Source organism: Podarcis melisellensis (genome assembly GCF_964234715.1).
Source record: "Podarcis melisellensis genome assembly, chromosome: 15".
Taxonomy (NCBI): Eukaryota; Metazoa; Chordata; class Lepidosauria; order Squamata; family Lacertidae; genus Podarcis; species Podarcis melisellensis.
The window spans coordinates 43,118,505-43,135,254 of record NC_138532.1 but is presented as its reverse complement, the minus strand read 5'-3'; the positions used below and the strand labels follow the sequence as shown (position 1 = coordinate 43,135,254).

Genomic DNA, 16,750 nt, shown 5'->3' with positions numbered 1-16,750 from the left:
CCCTGATGCTCTTGTCCACAAACACCTGCCTAGTTTGTGAAACTGGCTAATGTCCGGCAGACCCATGTGACATTTTCTTTCCCCAAAAGACTCAAGGTCTTTCCTTGGCTACCTGTAAAGCTGAACATTCAGTAGGGAAGAGATCTAAGTGCTGCCACCTTGCTGGCAACGATTCTCATGTTCCAGCTGCAGTGGGTTGCCCTGCTAAGAACCCTCTGTGATGTTCTCCCCTCTTCCCTTCAGGAGCAAGACCACGGCATGAGCCGGACGGGAACAGTGAACAGTGTCGGGAGCAACCAGTCCATCCCCAGCATGTCCATTAGTGCCAGTAGCCAAAGCAGTAGTGTTAATAGTCTTCCAGATGCCTCGGACGACAGGAGCGAGCTGGACATGATGGAGGGTGACCACACGGTGATGTCCAACAGCTCCGTCATCCACTTGAAGCCGGTAATTCTTACGGCAGCCCGGAGAAGGCATGATCTGTGTCTCTTCCCATGGCCCACCTGGAGCCAAAAGGGTCAAGAGGTTTCTTTTTAAATCAGTCAGCCCCACTGATGTTTCTTCTTCTCCTCCTCCTCCTCCTCCCAAGGAGGAAGAAAACTACAGGGAGGATCCGGACCCCCGATCGAGAGCATCGGAACCCCAAGTGTCTCCACCCCAAGTGTCTCGCCACAGATCCCACTACCGCAACCGAGAGCACTTTGCTACTATACGCACAGCGTCACTGGTAGGTTCAACTCTCTCTTTGTGGAGCAGGTTAGGCCCTTGGCTAAGTGTCATCTTGGGGCTTTTCAGGGTTTTTAATTATTATTTGTAATGCCTGCTCTGAGTAACATTAGATTCAACTCATAACAGCCATAGTTCAGTGGCCAGCTTAGCAAAAACAAGGGGCAAGGCCAATTTCTGTGGAGGGGTTTTAGTAGAAACCTTTCCATTACGTTTAATGGGCAGCTGTATCAGACTCCTTATCCTGCAAGAAAGTCCTGTAACATGAACACAATGATAATTTTTAAACTTGAGAAAAATGCTGTTTTGCTTGGTTTTTTAATATAAAATGTTTTTGGGTTTTTTTGCAAGAGGAGGAGGAGATCTGCTTCTCTAACACGTTGCTTTTCTAGATGCTTGCTAGCTGAGGGGTCCCCCTAACATTCCCCATAACAATTCCTTCAGCTGACATAGGAAGGAAAGAGGGAAGTAGAAAGCTGCCTTATACAGAGTCAAACCATTGGTCCACCTAGCTCAGTACTGTTCACACTGACTGGCAGCAGCTCTCCAGGGTTTCAAATAAAAGGTATTTCCCAGCCCTACCTGGAGATGCCAGGGATGGAGCTTGGTGCCTTCTGCAGACTAAATAGGGGCTCCACTCCTGAGCTATGTATCTTCCCCTAAAAATACAAGAAGATTCTACTCCTCATGGTTATGAGTTAAGGGCTGATTTAATAGGAACATAGGGATATGCCTAATATTGAATCAGACTGTTGGTCTATCCAATTCAGTACCATCTACACAGAGTGGCAACATCTCTCCAGGATTTCATACCTGGGAGATGCTGCCAGGCATCAAACCTGAGACTTCTTTGCATGCCAAGGATGTGTTTCAATACTGAGCTGTGCAGCCCATAGGCCTGCGCTCACGTGCCTTGGGGAACGTCTTCTCCTCCTCCTCCTCAGAGTCGCTGTGGTCTGTTTCCCCACCCTCCCTGCAGGTGACGAGGCAGATGCAGGAGCACGAGCAAGACTCGGAGCTCCGGGAACAGATGTCCGGCTACAAGCGGATGCGGCGGCAGCACCAGAAGCAGCTGATGGCTCTGGAGAACAAGCTGAAGGCCGAGATGGATGAGCATCGCCTACGGCTGGACAAGGACCTGGAGACCCAGCGCAACAACTTTGCGGCCGAGATGGAGAAGCTCATCAAGAAGCACCAGGCGGCAATGGAGAAGGAGGTAGGGGGCAGCTGCTTCCGCACAGCTTCTCCGGTAAGGGTTGGGCAACACAGACCCACCATGAGATAAAGCCTAACGTGGCCTTTGCTCGTCCTGGTGCCCTCCAAATGTTTTTCTTTCTTTGTTTTATGTCATAAAGTTTATACACCTCTTGATTGTTAAATGAAAAACCTTCAAGGAGGTTTACCCCAGAAAATATATATTGTTGATCATTTTACTGCTTTAAGACTTTCAAAAAGTTAAAATGACAGTAGACTAAAAGCAGATTAAAACTTACATCAACTTTCTAAACATCTGGGTAGGAATGTTTTTTGTAGGTGCTGAAAAGAGGACAGTTATATCAATAGGCAAGGAGTTCTAAAGTGTGGGTGAGGACACACTAAAAGATTCGAGTTCTTACAAATGCAGAACAGGTATTATGTGGCACCTGTACCATTATATGGGGTAAGGCAATCTCATAGGTGAGCTGGCCCCAAGTTGTTAAGGGCTTTCTATACTAATAGCAGCACCTTGAACTTGGCCCAGGAGCCAAAGGGCTGGTGGGAGTTTTCCAAAACAGCTGGAGGGCAGAGGTTGGCTTAATGCATTCTCTGCTTGTGTCCAGAGTGTCTCTGTGTGAGTAGGCAGACCCGTGTTACCGTTTCTGCATTTCAAGCATATCTGACGATGCAGACACTGTTGCCCTTGGCTGCCCCCTGAGTCGCTTACCGCTCTCTCCTGGGCCTTTTCTCCTGGGTAGGCGAAAATCATGGCCAACGAAGAGAAGAAGTTTCAGCAGCACATTCAAGCCCAGCAGAAGAAAGAGCTGAACAGCTTCCTGGAATCCCAGAAAAGAGAGTATAAACTGCGCAAGGAGCAGCTCAAAGAGGTAAAGCTCATCTCTTAGAAAGCGGGGGGTGGGGGGACTGATGGCAGCAAAAGAGCATTCATCTAGTCACTGGTCTGATTGGCAGTTAGAAAAAGTTTGCCTTTTTTACAATTAAGACAATTATTCAAGACGCTTGAGATCACTAGCACTTTTGCTTAGCAGGGCCTTTTGAAATAGTGGTGGCAGCTGTTGATTTATTTATCACCTGCCCTTCACCTTAAGGTTCCAGGGCAGGTTACAGCATTAAAAACAACATTAAAAACAACTTGCAACCTTAAAAATAAAAAACATGCACCTCAACTGTCAAAAGCCAGGATGGAAAAGGGTGCTTGTCCTGTTTTATAGAGGTTTGACTCTTGCATTGTCCTAAAACCCATATTTTAAAAAACCCTTCTCTTTTCTGGGACAATGTCACTGCTGGCATTCCTATAATATTGTACCTGGTCTAGCTCAGCCACTCATGCAGAAATTTGCCTATTACAGGCTGTGCCTGTGGAATGGAAGGCCTGTCCTCCAGCAATGATTCCTCTGTTCCCATAAATGTTTTTATCCTGAGTGTCCACGATGGCAGGGAACCCACCGTTGGCAGAATGTCCCCTTCTTGCTACTGCTCTGTTCCGTTGAACCGTGTGTGCCCTTATCTCTGCACTCCTTGCAATACCAAAGGATGCAGATAGAGAGGAGCCGTCTCTCTCCTCCTCCTCTCCTCCCATCTTCCTACAAGCCAATCTAACTCATTTTATTTATTCATTTCATTTGTATGCCACTTTTCCACAGAGCAGTTTATGACAAAACAGGAATGCATATCAAAACAAAAACAATGTCATAATAATATAGCAAAGCAACACAATAGCAAATATGTTGTTGTTGAGTCGTTTAGTCGTATCCGACTCTTCGTGACCCCATGGACAAGAGCATGCCAGGCACTCCTGTCTTCTACTGCCTCCCACAGTTTGGTTATAGCAAATATAATACCAAACAAAACAAAAAAAACCTTCAGTACTACAAATATAACAAGATTCCTTAAGCAACACCCACCAACCAATAGCAAAAACAAGGGAGCTTTACAGTTTCACCTTGGTCCTAGAAACAGCCCCTCCCATTGCGTTGCTCACAGTCCTCCTGCAGCAGATTATTCTTCTAGGGCTTCCAAGGGCAGCAGGTGGGGCAGCAGGCAGCTCCCCTCCCATGACGTTGCATTGAGCCCTGCCCCCTGTGACGGAAGACCACCTGCTCTTCTTTCTTCCAGGAGCTGAATGAGAACCAGAGCACTCCCAAGAAGGAGAAGCAGGAGTGGCTGTCCAAGCAGAAGGAGAACATCCAGCACTTCCAGGCGGAGGAGGAGGCCAACCTTCTCCGGCGGCAGCGGCAGTACTTGGAGCTGGAGTGCCGCCGCTTCAAACGGCGGATGCTGCTGGGGCGCCACAACCTGGAGCAGGACCTTGTCCGGGAGGTGCGTAGGAGGGCCCATGACCCATCTAGCCCAGCATCCTTTTCTCACAGTGGCCAAATAGGTACCCAAAGGGAAACCAGCAAAGAAGACCCAAGCACAAGAGTGCTCTCCCATCCTGTGGTTTCAAGCAGCTGGTGTTCAGAAGCATTGCTGCTGCCTCTGCGTAACCACCTTGCCTAGTAGCCATCAATAGCCCTCTCCTCCTCCATGAATTTGTGTAAACCTCTTTTAAAGCCACCCAAGTTGGTGGCCATCACTGCTTCCTGCAGGACTGAGTTCTGCAGTTTAGCTATCCACTGTGTGAAGAAGGACTTTAAATTTCCTGAGTCCTCCATCTTTATACACTGCTTGATTGTAAAAAAAACAAAACAAAACAGAGTGGTTTACTAAACACATAAAATAATAGCATTATCATAACCAGCAAGAATAATTTATTTTTTTGAAAAGTTATTAAATTAAAAACAGGTTAAACCATGCAACAGCGTTCTAGATATCTGTATAGGCTTGTCTAAATAAGAATGTTTTTAGAAGTCACCAAAAATACGATGAAGGCACCTGCCTGATAACAACAGTCAGGGAGTTCCAAAGTGTGGGTGCTGCCACACTAAAATACCAAGTTCTTACATATGCAGATAGGGTGTTGCACCTGTAACAGTGCTGAATCTGCTGAAGGGGTTGAGAGAGCATATATGGGGTAAGGTGATCCTGAAGGTTTGACTTGACCTCTGTCCAAAGAGTTCAGGGCTCTGTACAGCAATAATCAAAACAACCAGCCCAACTGCAGATCAGGGTTGGAGGAGAACTGTGAAAGGATAGGTAAACTTAAAAATGCAAGCAATGGCCATTACAGATTGAGCAGCGAGATTGGTGGTTGAGTAAAATAGCCACGTTTTAGGATGGGCAGAAGCAAGCCACATTTCAGAAGTACCCTCTCAGATCACAAGTCATAATTGTTCAGATTTATAAAGCTCTTCACAGCCAACAGCCATTGATTCAGTGTGAAGTGAGATAAAATGGGATAAGGTACTTTAAAAACAAGATGAAGAACAATAGATAGGGATGGTGGTTTGTAGCTCAAATACCCTTTTTCCCAAAAGGGTGAATGGGCATTCATGGGAGTTGAGTCTGTTGGCAGCTCTTAGCTGCGGTAGTATAATGGAATACCCATGCGCAGAGGCCATCTATCTCTGGCTGCGAGGGGACAGCTATCCCCTTCCTGCCCTCCCCTGGCAGCACCCTTTGCCTCGGGCTCTCTGACCCAGCCAGGAAAATGCTTGCCTGGTCCTGATGTCCCCCCTCCTCGCTTCCCCCCAATGACCCCCCCCTTTCTCCTTGCGTCTCAGGAGCTGAACAAGCGCCAGACGCAGAAGGACCTGGAGCATGCCATGCTGCTGCGCCAGCACGAGTCCATGCAGGAGCTGGAGTTCCGGCACCTCAACACCATCCAGAAGATGCGCTGCGAGCTCATCCGGCTCCAGCACCAGACAGAGCTCACCAACCAGCTGGAGTATAACAAGCGGCGGGAGAGGGAGCTGCGGCGCAAGCATGTCATGGAGGTGCGGCAGCAGCCCAAGAGCCTCAAGGTGAGCTGGTTCAGTGGGTGGAGGTGGGCAGCCCTCTTCCCATTGTGTGTTGCGGGGAGGCACTGCCCCTATTGAGCCCCTGGGAAGACATGTTTGTTTCCCCAAGCATTTAGTCTGCAGGCTGAAGGGCTGTTCCAGCAGCCCCTTACTTGCTGCCTTCTGGTGTCATCTCCCCCTGCTTCTTGGGTTTAGAAACCTCTGGGGCTGTGTGATCCCAGGCTGCCTTCTGAGGCTCATCTCCTTTGCACAGCAAGCTGCCTTACAGCGAGCCCAGCTCATTGGCCCATCTATCTCAGTACATTGTGTACAGTGGCTTTCCAAGGTTTCAGGCAAGGAATCTTCCCTAGCCCAGCCTGAAGATGCTGTCAAGGAGTGAAGCTGATTCTCTACCACTGGGCCGCAGCTCTTCCCCCAGCTCCTCCTTTCCCGGCTGAGGCAGAACCCAAAACTTGCCCCTGGCGCTTTGCCTACCCCAGAAGATAGATGAGTGAGGAAGCCTCAAGCCGATCGTTCAGCCAGGAGTGCCAAGGGAAGGAAGAGTTGCATTGCCCACCCAAAGGAGGCCCAAGGCTCCAGCCGTCTTGCTGACTTTGCTTCTCAGGAACAGGAAACTGGTTGAGGCACATGGGCCATGCATCTCTCCCTCTGGCTTGGGCAACTGACCAGAGGAGGCTCTCTGCACCTTGGTGACCCAGATCCTGTGCCAAGGAAAGCCCAGCTTGGTGACCTGTATAAATTATGCAAGTTGAGCGCATTTCAAATTTCCTCCTATTTACATAATCCCGTCTTATCTAGATGGTGTTGGGCAGGGAGGAGGGCAGGCAGCTCTCTGCAGGGCTCTGTTGCCTGCCTTCCCCTTTGGCCTCTGGAAATCTGACCCAGCTTCCTCTCTGTCCCCCAAGCCCTGAAAAATATATGTGCTGCTACCAACAGGGTGACAGGCTCTTCAGGCCACAAACTACTGTGTGGCAGCAGAGGGCTGGCAGGCTGGGCCTCCCTTTCACGGTGTTCTGTGTGACCATGGTTGAATGTTTTAAGTGGGCCATAGCTCAGTGGCAGAGTGCCTACTTTGTATGCAGAAGGTCCCAGGTTCAGTCACTGACCGTGTCTGCAGGTGTGGTTGGGAGAAAGCACCCCCTGCCTGGGACCCTGCAGGGTTTCTGCTAGTCAGTGTCGAGAGTACTGAGCCAGATGGACCCAGTGGTCTGACTCAGAATTAAACAGCTCATCATGTTTCTGTGTGCATCACTTTTACGTTCTATTCCATATCTCCCCCTCTCATCTATGGTAAGGCTGCAGTAAGGTCTAAACTACCCTTAACTGACTCAATATACTGTGTGAGTGCATAAGGCAGCAGGTCCCTGCTTCTCCAGGGAAGTCTGGCATAGCTTTCCCAGTAAAGCAGTGTCTGAGTTTGGGTTTTTCCTCAGAGCCTGTTTCAAGTGGGGCGCTTCTCAGAGCATGCTCAGCGTTTTTGCCCCAGGGTGTGGAAAAGCCACCAGCAGGCCTTTTGTGGAGGGGAATGTGCCATTGGTGGTGCTGTTGGGGCTTCCAGGCTGGAGATGACTCTGCAGCTCAAAGCCCATTAGAAACCCCTTGACATGGCAGGCCTGTCTCTAAGAAGGTTGACGCAGAACCGTTGTTCTCCTCCCCTCCAGTCTAAAGAGCTCCAGATCAAGAAGCAGTTCCAGGATACGTGCAAGATCCAGACCCGGCAGTACAAGGCCCTGCGGAACCACCTGCTGGAGACCACCCCCAAGAGTGAGCACAAGGCTGTCTTGAAGAGGCTCAAGGAGGAGCAGACCCGAAAGCTGGCCATCCTCGCAGAGCAGTACGACCACAGCATCAACGAGATGCTCTCCACGCAGGCTGTGAGTTCCCCCATGGAGCCCTCTCCTTCCTGGCAGCGGCAAGGGGGGGGGGCCTGTTCAGTCCCATACCTGACATAGAATCATGAAATAGTAGAGTAGAAAGGGACCCAGAGGATCATCTAGTCCAACTCCCTGCAATGCAGGAATATGCAGCTGTCCCTTATGAGGATCGAACCTGCAACCTTGGCATGATCAGCACCTCATGTATGCAACTGAGGTATCCAGGAGCATTGCTGAGCCTTGGCCACAGCCAGGGGCTGCCTCTGGGTTCCCTGGGAAATATTTTATTTATTTAAGCTATTTATAGACCGCTTAATTGCAGAATTAAGCCGTTCTTTTTTGTAAGCCATTTTGAGGGTTTTTCTCTTTCTTTTTACAATGAAGCAGTGTATAGATTTTATGAAATAGAAGCATTCATTCATTTAAGTGGTTTGCATAAAAATTAAGAAGCAGAAGGTCATCAAGGTCAATTAACATTCATCCTAAATATGGAGTACTTCCTTTCAGTATCTGCTGAAACAGAAAAGTCTTTGTCAGGTACCTGAAGTTTCACTGGGGAGGGAAGGGGACGACTGTCTAATCTCAGCTGGAAGGGAGTTCCGTAGAATCCAGCCCATAATAATGAATGCAAGCCTTCTGGCGGATAGAAGCCTTGCATCGTGAGTCATGAAGAACTGCTAACAGACTCCTCTGAAGATCTCTGTGACCACCAGGCAGAGATAGAAGGAATTCTATCCTTATACTAATGTATCCTGGACCTAAGTTGTTCAGGGCCTTGTACATTAATGCAGGAATCTTGAAGCTGGCCTGGGAACACATGGGCAGTCATTGCAGGCTTTTGAACACCAGAGTGAGGAGCCCTTTCCACCTCCCTCTTCCCTTCTTAGCAAGCCTCACAACCAGCTTCCCTTGCAAGCCCTCTTCCACAGCTCAGTTTGTTTGCTTTTGTCTTGCAGCTGCGATTGGACGAGGCGCAGGAAGCAGAGTGCCAGGTCTTGAAGATGCAGCTGCAGCAGGAACTGGAGCTGCTCAACGCCTATCAGAGCAAGATCAAGATGCAGGCAGAGGCTCAGCACGACCGGGAGCTGCACGAGCTGGAGCAGCGGGTGTCCCTGCGCAGGGCCCTCCTTGAGCAGAAGGTATGAGGGCAGGCAGCCTGGACGTTGGCACGTTAAATTAGGATAAGGGTACAAACACACACACGAGTATTTTTCCACACTGAATTCTTCAGAATCCTGTCATTTTGCTTGACATGCGGAAGAAGCCATCCAAGGTATTGGGGTCTAGTTCACACGTAACACCAGACTCTGGGACAGCTTGTGGTTAACTCATGGTTTGTTAAGCAGGCCATGGCTCTGTGCTGTGTTTGAAGCAGGCAATAGGCCCAGCTAAGTTGGTGATGGTAATAATAATAGTAAAAATAATATTTATTTGCCACCTTTTCTCAAAGGAGCTCACAGCCATTGAGATACGTTAGGCCAAGAGATAGTGACCAGCCCCCAAGCTCTGTCCGCATTTGAACCCTGGTCTCTCCCATGTCCTAGTGCAGGACTCAAACCTCCACCCCACCACGGTCTCTCTGCTGTGGAGCATCCTGCACTTCACCTGCCGCACCAAAGACACAATAATATGGTTAGAAAAAGAGGCGTTGTAGGAATGTCAATGTCCCTACGCCTACAGTGTCGTTGGTGACCCAGTCGTCCCACGGCAGTCTCTGTCACTGACAACACCCACACATGCCCCGTGCTGTTGAGGGTTAATGGCTGCACGGGAGGTGGGATTTAACCTCCATGCCTCCGTCTCTACCCTTTTTCTCCCTTCACCTGCCTGTCATTAACAATGGTGTTGTAGCTAAAGTGGCTGAAGCTACCGTGCTGCAAACTTTACTCTGCTGCCGCATCTTGGAGTTTAAGGTCAGCATAGGGAATTTGGTGGCAGTGCAACTTGAGGTTAGGTTTCATTTTTACGCTGTTCCAATCTTTCTCCCTGTGCAGAGTTACTAGCCTGTTTTGTGCATTTGTGAGTGGGTGGTGGTTGCCTTGCAGGAGGCAAGTGGTGGAGAGAAAGGATTATGGATCCTCTCTGAGTACCCCACTTGCCCACTCTTGGAAGCAGCCCTCCACCTCTCTCAGTTTTTGCGCAAAAGTCGCTGTCTTTTAGTGCAGGTACAGGGAAGCTTTTGGCTCTGCAGATGTTGTTGAACCACAGCCCCAGGAAGGACAGCCAAGGGCCAGACAGGACTGATGGCAGTTGCAGTCCAACAACATCTGCAGGGCCAGAGGTTCCCCCATCCCCTGTTTTACGGAACCAGGCAGCCTCTGCTGCCACCTGCTGGCCCCCTCCAGTGTAGCTATAGGTGTGTGTCTCTGTAAACTCAGTCCAGATCTCGTGGGTGTGAATGAAATTCCTGAAAATCGTGATACAATCAGAGACAGAATGCATTACAATGAAAACCAGCTGCCTTTCTGCATATAAAAGGAGCTCCATGGTTCCCTTCCATTACAAAACCTGAAATTAGGCCATGTCTCTGGAGAAACTGTCCCTCTCAGGGTCCAGAGACAACTCCAGTTTTTGGAAAGAGGCCTATTTGGATTATGAGTGTGGCTGTCCTGTGACTTGACTCTTGATGTCACAACTTTTGACCCATTAACTCAAGCGGCTTCAGGGTGAAGTGGTGATTTATTTCTTCACTGAGGTGCATGCTGGTGCTTACCTTTTATTTTAATAATAATAATAATAATAATAATAATAATAATAATAATAATAATAAAAAATTTTATTTATATCCCACCCTCCCCAGCCGAAGCCGGGCTCAGGGCGGCTAACAACACTAAAGTAGTGCAACATTATAAAAACATTATAAAAATTAATTAAAATCAAAATTGATGGCAACCATAAACTAAAGTTCTGTAAAGATTGCCAAAGGAGGGAGTCAGGCTGCACCCTGACCAAAGGCCTGGTGGAACAGCTCTGTCTTGCAGGCCCTGCGGAAAGATGTCAAGTCCTGCAGGGCCCTTGTCTCTTGTGGCAGAGCGTTCCACAAGGTTGGAGCTGCAGCCGAAAAAGCCCTGGCTCTAGGGATATATTTCATTTATATCCCACCTTTTCCCCCAAGGAGCTCAAGGCGTGGCCTACATGATTCTCCTCCTGCTTTAATCCCCACTACAACCCTGCAAGGTAGGTTAGGCTGAGAGCTAGTCAATGGCCCAAGATCACCCAGTGAGCTAAATGACTGAGCAGAGATGTGCTTTATTTTCCGATGCAGTCAAGGCCTTTGGTCGTGTCTGTATAGAATCATAGAAGAGTTGGAAGGGACCACAAAGGTGATCTACTCCAACCCGCTGCAGTGGCGAGGAAGGCCACTTGCCCCCCACCCCCTGCCAACAAGACTCTGTGCCCTCAGAGATGTGAGGGCTCTTAGTTGCTCCTCCACAGGGAGTCACCCCCAAGACAGCCCCAGGGAGTGAGCAAAGGTCTTCACGCAGGACACCCTACTTTGTCCGGATTGTGTGGATGTTGGGCAGAAAACCTAGGCTGGCAGCTGGTGAGCTCTCCCCTCATGGCTTGTTTTGTGACTTAACCTAAATCCTTTTCGCCAGGCGGCAGGTTCTGATTGCCCAACTTCTTTGCCTATTGTAGGGTGGAAGCAGCCACACCCTAATCCATTGCTGGAGTCTGTTAATAACTAACGTGTGCCATGATTGATGAGGGCAGGTGAAGCGCCAGTTCTCGCAGGCCGAGGCCAACCGGTCGCAGTGTTTGTTAGGATTGTGGTTTGCGGTGCAGGGGAACGGCAGCACCTGTTTTGCATCAGCACCGCTTTCTTCACCACCTTCTAAAGGTTGCTGCGGGGCACCTGCTCAGTATTTGCTGTTCCGATCTAATCCCGCCCCCCATCTTCCCCCACCCAATTCTGTCCTGCCCAGATCGAGGAGGAGATGCTGGCCTTGCAGAACGAGCGTACGGAGCGGATCCGAAGCCTGCTGGAGCGCCAGGCCCGGGAGATTGAGGCGTTCGACTCGGAGAGCATGCGGCTGGGCTTCAGCAACATGGTCCTCTCGAACCTCTCCCCAGAGGCGTTCAGCCACAGCTACCCGGGAGCTTCCAGCTGGTCCCACAACCCTTCCGGGGGCGCAGGGCCCCACTGGGGTCACCCCATGGGTGGTCCGCCGCAGGCGTGGGGCCACCCAATGCAGGGCGGCCCCCAGCCCTGGGGTCACCCCTCTGGGCCCATGCAGGGAGTCCCCCGGGGGAGCTCGCTGGGGGTCCGCAACAGCCCCCAGGCTCTGAGGCGGACGTCCTCCGGGGGACGGACGGAGCCAGGCATGAGCAGGAGCACGAGCGTCACGTCGCAAATATCCAATGGGTCACACATGTCTTATACATAATAGTTTCGAGAGGTCTGTCCCTGAGGGTGGCAAGTCCACTTGAGCTGTCTGCCAACAGAAGCTGCCAAGGGGCAACCCCACCCCCCTCCCCAGGAGCCCAGACCCGGGCAGCACGGACTCCGGGTGCCGACTGGCAAGCGTGTTCATTTCGGGCAGCATTTAATGTTTTGGGTTTACTAATTGGGATGTCATAGTATTTGGCTGCAGAGTCTCTCTTAGCTTCTTTAAGAAAAAGGAAAGATTATTTTAAAGAAAGCGGTTTGGAGTCCGGGAGAGAGGTGCTGCTTTTTCAGTGGCAAGGGGTCAGGGGAGGCCATTCTCTCTTAACAGAGCGAAGGAAGGAAGGAAGGGTCTCCCCCAGCCCAAGCTCCTGGTGAATTAGGCACATTGGGAGGGCAAACCCCGTGGGTTCTTGGTTTGCTCTCTCTGTAATTAAATGCCCCTCCCTGACTCGGGGGGGGAGGTGTGCCACTAAAGAGAGGAGGTCCAGGAGGGCGAGGGGAACCGCGCCTGCTGATAGAAGCTGGGGGGGAGAAAGGGGGCAAGCAGACGGCTCTGGACACCCCCCGTCCCCGCTGGCGCATGCTGTCTCCCCGTTGCACTAAGGTGAAGCCGCTCGCTTGGAGCACACCTGATCGCTTGGACAGAACTGCACTAGTCAAATGCACCTGCTAGAAACCTGTTTGCAGTTCAGCCCAACAGGCTGTGTTGTGTGTGTGTGTGTGTGTGTGTGTGTGGTTGTGTGGTTGCTGGAGGGGGAAGAGGCAAGGCCAGGGAGGGTCTGCTGTTTTCTAGCTTAATACTGTGACATCTCACGTTAGTGAAGCATCAGAACAATTCGCGAGGCGCCCGGGATCGCACCCTCCTCCCCTGCCTGCCTGCCCTGCTCTTCAGAAACTTCTATATATAAAAAAGACTTTCAGCCAGCCAGTCCAAATTTCCAGAGGTATTGTGATTGATGCCATAAGTTTCAGACATGCCATTTAGGGCAGGCAAGGAGATCTCTCTCCTTTCTGACACTACATATTTTATTTTATTTTATGCCAGATCTTTTGGGGGGGGGCTAACCTTGGGCTTGCCACAGTTTTTTCCTCGTTTACATGTAAAGCTGTAGCCAACGTGTTTCCAAGTGTGTTTTAGTTGCCATGGGGGGGGGGGTTGGTTTTCGCCTCTCTTGTCCTGCTGCTGACCAGCCTGTTAAGCTGCCTCCATTGACGTTTTACGCTACATGCGACCCGTCCTTCGCATGAGTTCTCGAGAGGTGGGGGACCCCCCCGCACCATTTTTAAAGCCATTTGCGACTGCTTTTGGTGACCTTTTGCCCAGAGGCTCTGCTTCCAAAGAGCCACTGTGCATGCTCACACACACATGTAGATTTCTGGGGCTGGCGGCTGGAGAACAAGGTTTTTGGGAGAGCTAGACACGCCCCTCTCCTTTTGCGCTCAGGATCTTTGGGACCTCAGTTGCCAAGGCAGCAAAAGAGGTACTGTGACTCGCGTCAACCCAGGGGCTAAGCAGAGAGCAGCTTGGCCCGAGGTTACGAGAAAAGGAAAAGAAAGAGATTCTCCTCACTACAGGAGCTGCTTCCCTCGGCTGTTCTTTGTAAAAAAAAATTAAAAATTCCCTTGCACATTTAAGCAAATGAAACACTAGGTAACTAACTCTAGAATTTTTTATTTTGCCTTTTAACACATCTTATAGGGCTCAGAATTGCAAGGTTTCTTCCGAATGTGTTTGGTGTCCAACGCGACATCTTGTATAGAAAAATACTCTAATGTCTTTCACACTGCAGCTCAGTTCTTTTTTTTTTATCAGTGTGACTTCTTTTTTTTTAAAAAAAATCTTAGCTAAATTAAAAAACAACCACTCCAGATCCTTAATCTCTCTCTCTCTCTTTCTCCCTCCCTCTCCCCCTCTCCCCTCCCTCCAGATCTTTGGTTGATCATAGCACTGGGAACAAGCAGGAGGCCACTAAGCCAAATCAGCCCCCTCTAGGGGGGTGGAAATGGGTGGGGAGAATCTTGACTTGGGCACCACTTTCCTAGCATATTAGTGACTCTCTTGAAAGGGTCGCAGTGGGCAAACCCCTTTTTGCCCATGTGTTCTGTGTATCTCGCGTGAAAAAGATCTCAGTAATGCTCAGATACTTCCTGGCGAAACTAACTTCACAGAGAGGAGAACTCTCATGCCTCTTCTCTTTCCATTTGACATGAAATTTGAACTAGTTAACTTATTTTTTTTAAAGGGGGGGGGAGAGAGAGAACAACATTGTCATTTAACTCCAAAAGGCCCTTCCACCCTGGATCCCTGGAATGGGGACTCCGTTTCTAGGCAGTACCACATCAGTAACATGGTGCTAATATTGAATGTTTTTCTCTGGGTGGGGGCAAAGAGCATGTCCCAAGCATGTCCACAAACGCACAGACCAAGGAGCAATGATATGAGCCAGCCTTGGCCAAGCTGGGACCCTCTGCCTGCTTCGGACCACAATGGTGGGAGTTGTAGTCCGAAGCCGCTGGAGAGCCCCAATTTGGTGGGGGCTGAATTATGAGCGGTACTTGAGAACTCCTCCCTGTCGCTTCATTCATGCATTTTTTGCTTGCATTGATGATGAAATTTTGGGCAGGCTCCACATTGGGAGGGGGTGGGAGTGTTCTTTCCTAAAATAATCTTGTTTGTGTGATGCAAAACAAGGCCTGACTGCTGCCTCTTTCACCCCCTCCCCTTCCATGCTGCCCCATTTCAATATTAGCGCTTAACAAAAAAAAAAAGAGAGAGAATTGTGGTCTTGTAACCAGGTCGTTTTTCTCTTCCTGCCCCTCCCCCCCCCCAATGTATATCTCATCACGTGCCAGACCCTGGACTTATTCAAGGAATTAATATTTTAATTAAAATAGTTTGCAAAAACTGCATCAGATCCATTGGTCTAAATGTTTTGTGTGTGTGCATAGTTGCAGGTGTGTGTGTGTGCTGAGAGGGTCTGAGCAAGCCACAAATCCCTACCAAGAGAAGCCAATTACAATTTTAATTCCATCTGGATGCAGGTTCTATTTCCTGTTTTCTGTGATGGGTCAATAAGAAAGCCGGATTTTAAATTTGTGCTTTTTTCCCCGAGGTGCAGCTGCACTCTGAAATGATTCGCAAACCGGATAGATGTTTGAGAAAACCCCAACCTTCCAGCCATGTTTTTAAGCCTTGGGTCCCCAGATGATCAGGGATGATGGGAGTTTTAGTCCAACAACTTTGAAGAGTGCTGTGTGGTCTACTTGCATCCCTCCCCTCTCCAAAAAAAGCTTGTTAGCATCGTTCGTTCGTTCGTTCATTCATTTTATATTTATCCCTAGAAGCTGCCTTCTGGTGTTCCCCTCCCTCTCTCCCATTTATTTATTTTTAGCTGAAGAATCTGTGGCCCTCTAGACTTTTATGCACTACAGCTCTTGCCACGGTCCCTGTCCATTAGCCTTGCTGGTTGATGAGTAACATCTGAGAGGGACAACAGGCTCCCCACCCCTGACTTGGGGTCTCTTCATCTTTTTCCTGGTGGCCTTACTCAGCCTTCACCACAATGTCCTGACATCAGCAGTGGAATCTGCAAAGCAGCCTTGAGGCCGCCTGGCACCCTTCAAGAGCTTTGGGCAGGACTGGTGGGAGTTGTAGTTTGGAACACCAGGCGGGCAAAAAGACTGTTGTAAGGGAACAAGTCCAAACTGCAACTGCCTTGAGCAACAGGAGCTGTAGGAGCAATTTCTGGAGGGAGCCTACCTTCTCTTTGGGGCTTTGAAGCAGCTTCCCTCCTCCCTGGTCTCTCTACATTTTTTTGAGAAAATAAAATCCAAACCATAGCAGAGTTGGAAGGGGACCCAGCGTGTCGTCCAGCCCTCCACTGTGCTCCTCTCCAACTTCCTAGCTTTCTGTTTTGAGGGTGGTAGAGCCAGAGCAGTCTGGCATCTTGTGATCTGTTTAAAAAAGCCACACACCCCAAAAAAACCTGCAGGTCTTGTAAATTACTTTTTTAACACACTGGAGGCTCCTGTGGTCAAGGGACTTAATGAGATGGTTCCTTCCCAGGAGGTTGAAAGACTCAGAATGACACCTCTAGGTGCATGTTTCATGTGGCTGATTTCTTTCTATTTTCTTTCCTCTCTTCACATTAGCTGCGCAACCGCAGGCCCTGTGAGCCTAACAGCCTTCATCCTGTGCTAGGAAGGGCAATGTCGCCTTCGTGGAACACAGCCCCTAGCCTTCTAAAATGCACAGACATCTATTTTTATAGAAAAATGCTCACAAGCACATCCCATTTTATAAACACAGGTTCTCAGTTCTGTAGTTACATGTTCTGAACTCTCCTCTTTGGCAATGAGACATTAAAAGGTATTGTTTTCGAGGTGCTGCTGCCTGTTGTCATGAACCGGTCTTTGAGGGGCATCCTTCAGTCTGCATGAGGTTGATTTGGTGGCTGAGGGGGAAAGACCCCCGTCTCACCTTATAGATCACCAAGAGAGTGTCCACTTAGCTTTTCTGGAAACCGGCTGGTTTGGAATCTTGTAAGTCAATGTGTCTGAAAGAGAGAATGAAGAGGTCTAGATCGCTGGTCTTCCGACTGGTGGGTTAGGAGCCACTACTGGGTTGTGGCCTGATCCAAGGT

At 49.5% G+C, this 16,750-nt stretch overlaps 1 protein-coding gene across 1 annotated transcript in view; it reads left to right on the top strand.

Annotated features, from left to right (window-relative positions):
* TAOK1 (TAO kinase 1) overlaps window positions 1-12,547 on the top strand; it is a 54,524-nt gene extending 41,977 nt beyond the window's left edge. The window contains exons 12-20 of the mRNA XM_081890264.1: window positions 244-447; window positions 590-727; window positions 1,706-1,942; window positions 2,682-2,810; window positions 4,060-4,263; window positions 5,607-5,846; window positions 7,505-7,717; window positions 8,674-8,856; window positions 11,644-12,547. Of these exons, the coding sequence (XP_081746390.1) occupies window positions 244-447; window positions 590-727; window positions 1,706-1,942; window positions 2,682-2,810; window positions 4,060-4,263; window positions 5,607-5,846; window positions 7,505-7,717; window positions 8,674-8,856; window positions 11,644-12,105 (2,010 nt within the window). The 3' untranslated portion in view covers window positions 12,106-12,547. The remainder of the gene's footprint in view (window positions 1-243; window positions 448-589; window positions 728-1,705; window positions 1,943-2,681; window positions 2,811-4,059; window positions 4,264-5,606; window positions 5,847-7,504; window positions 7,718-8,673; window positions 8,857-11,643) is intronic.
* Window positions 12,548-16,750: the final 4,203 nt, after the last annotated feature.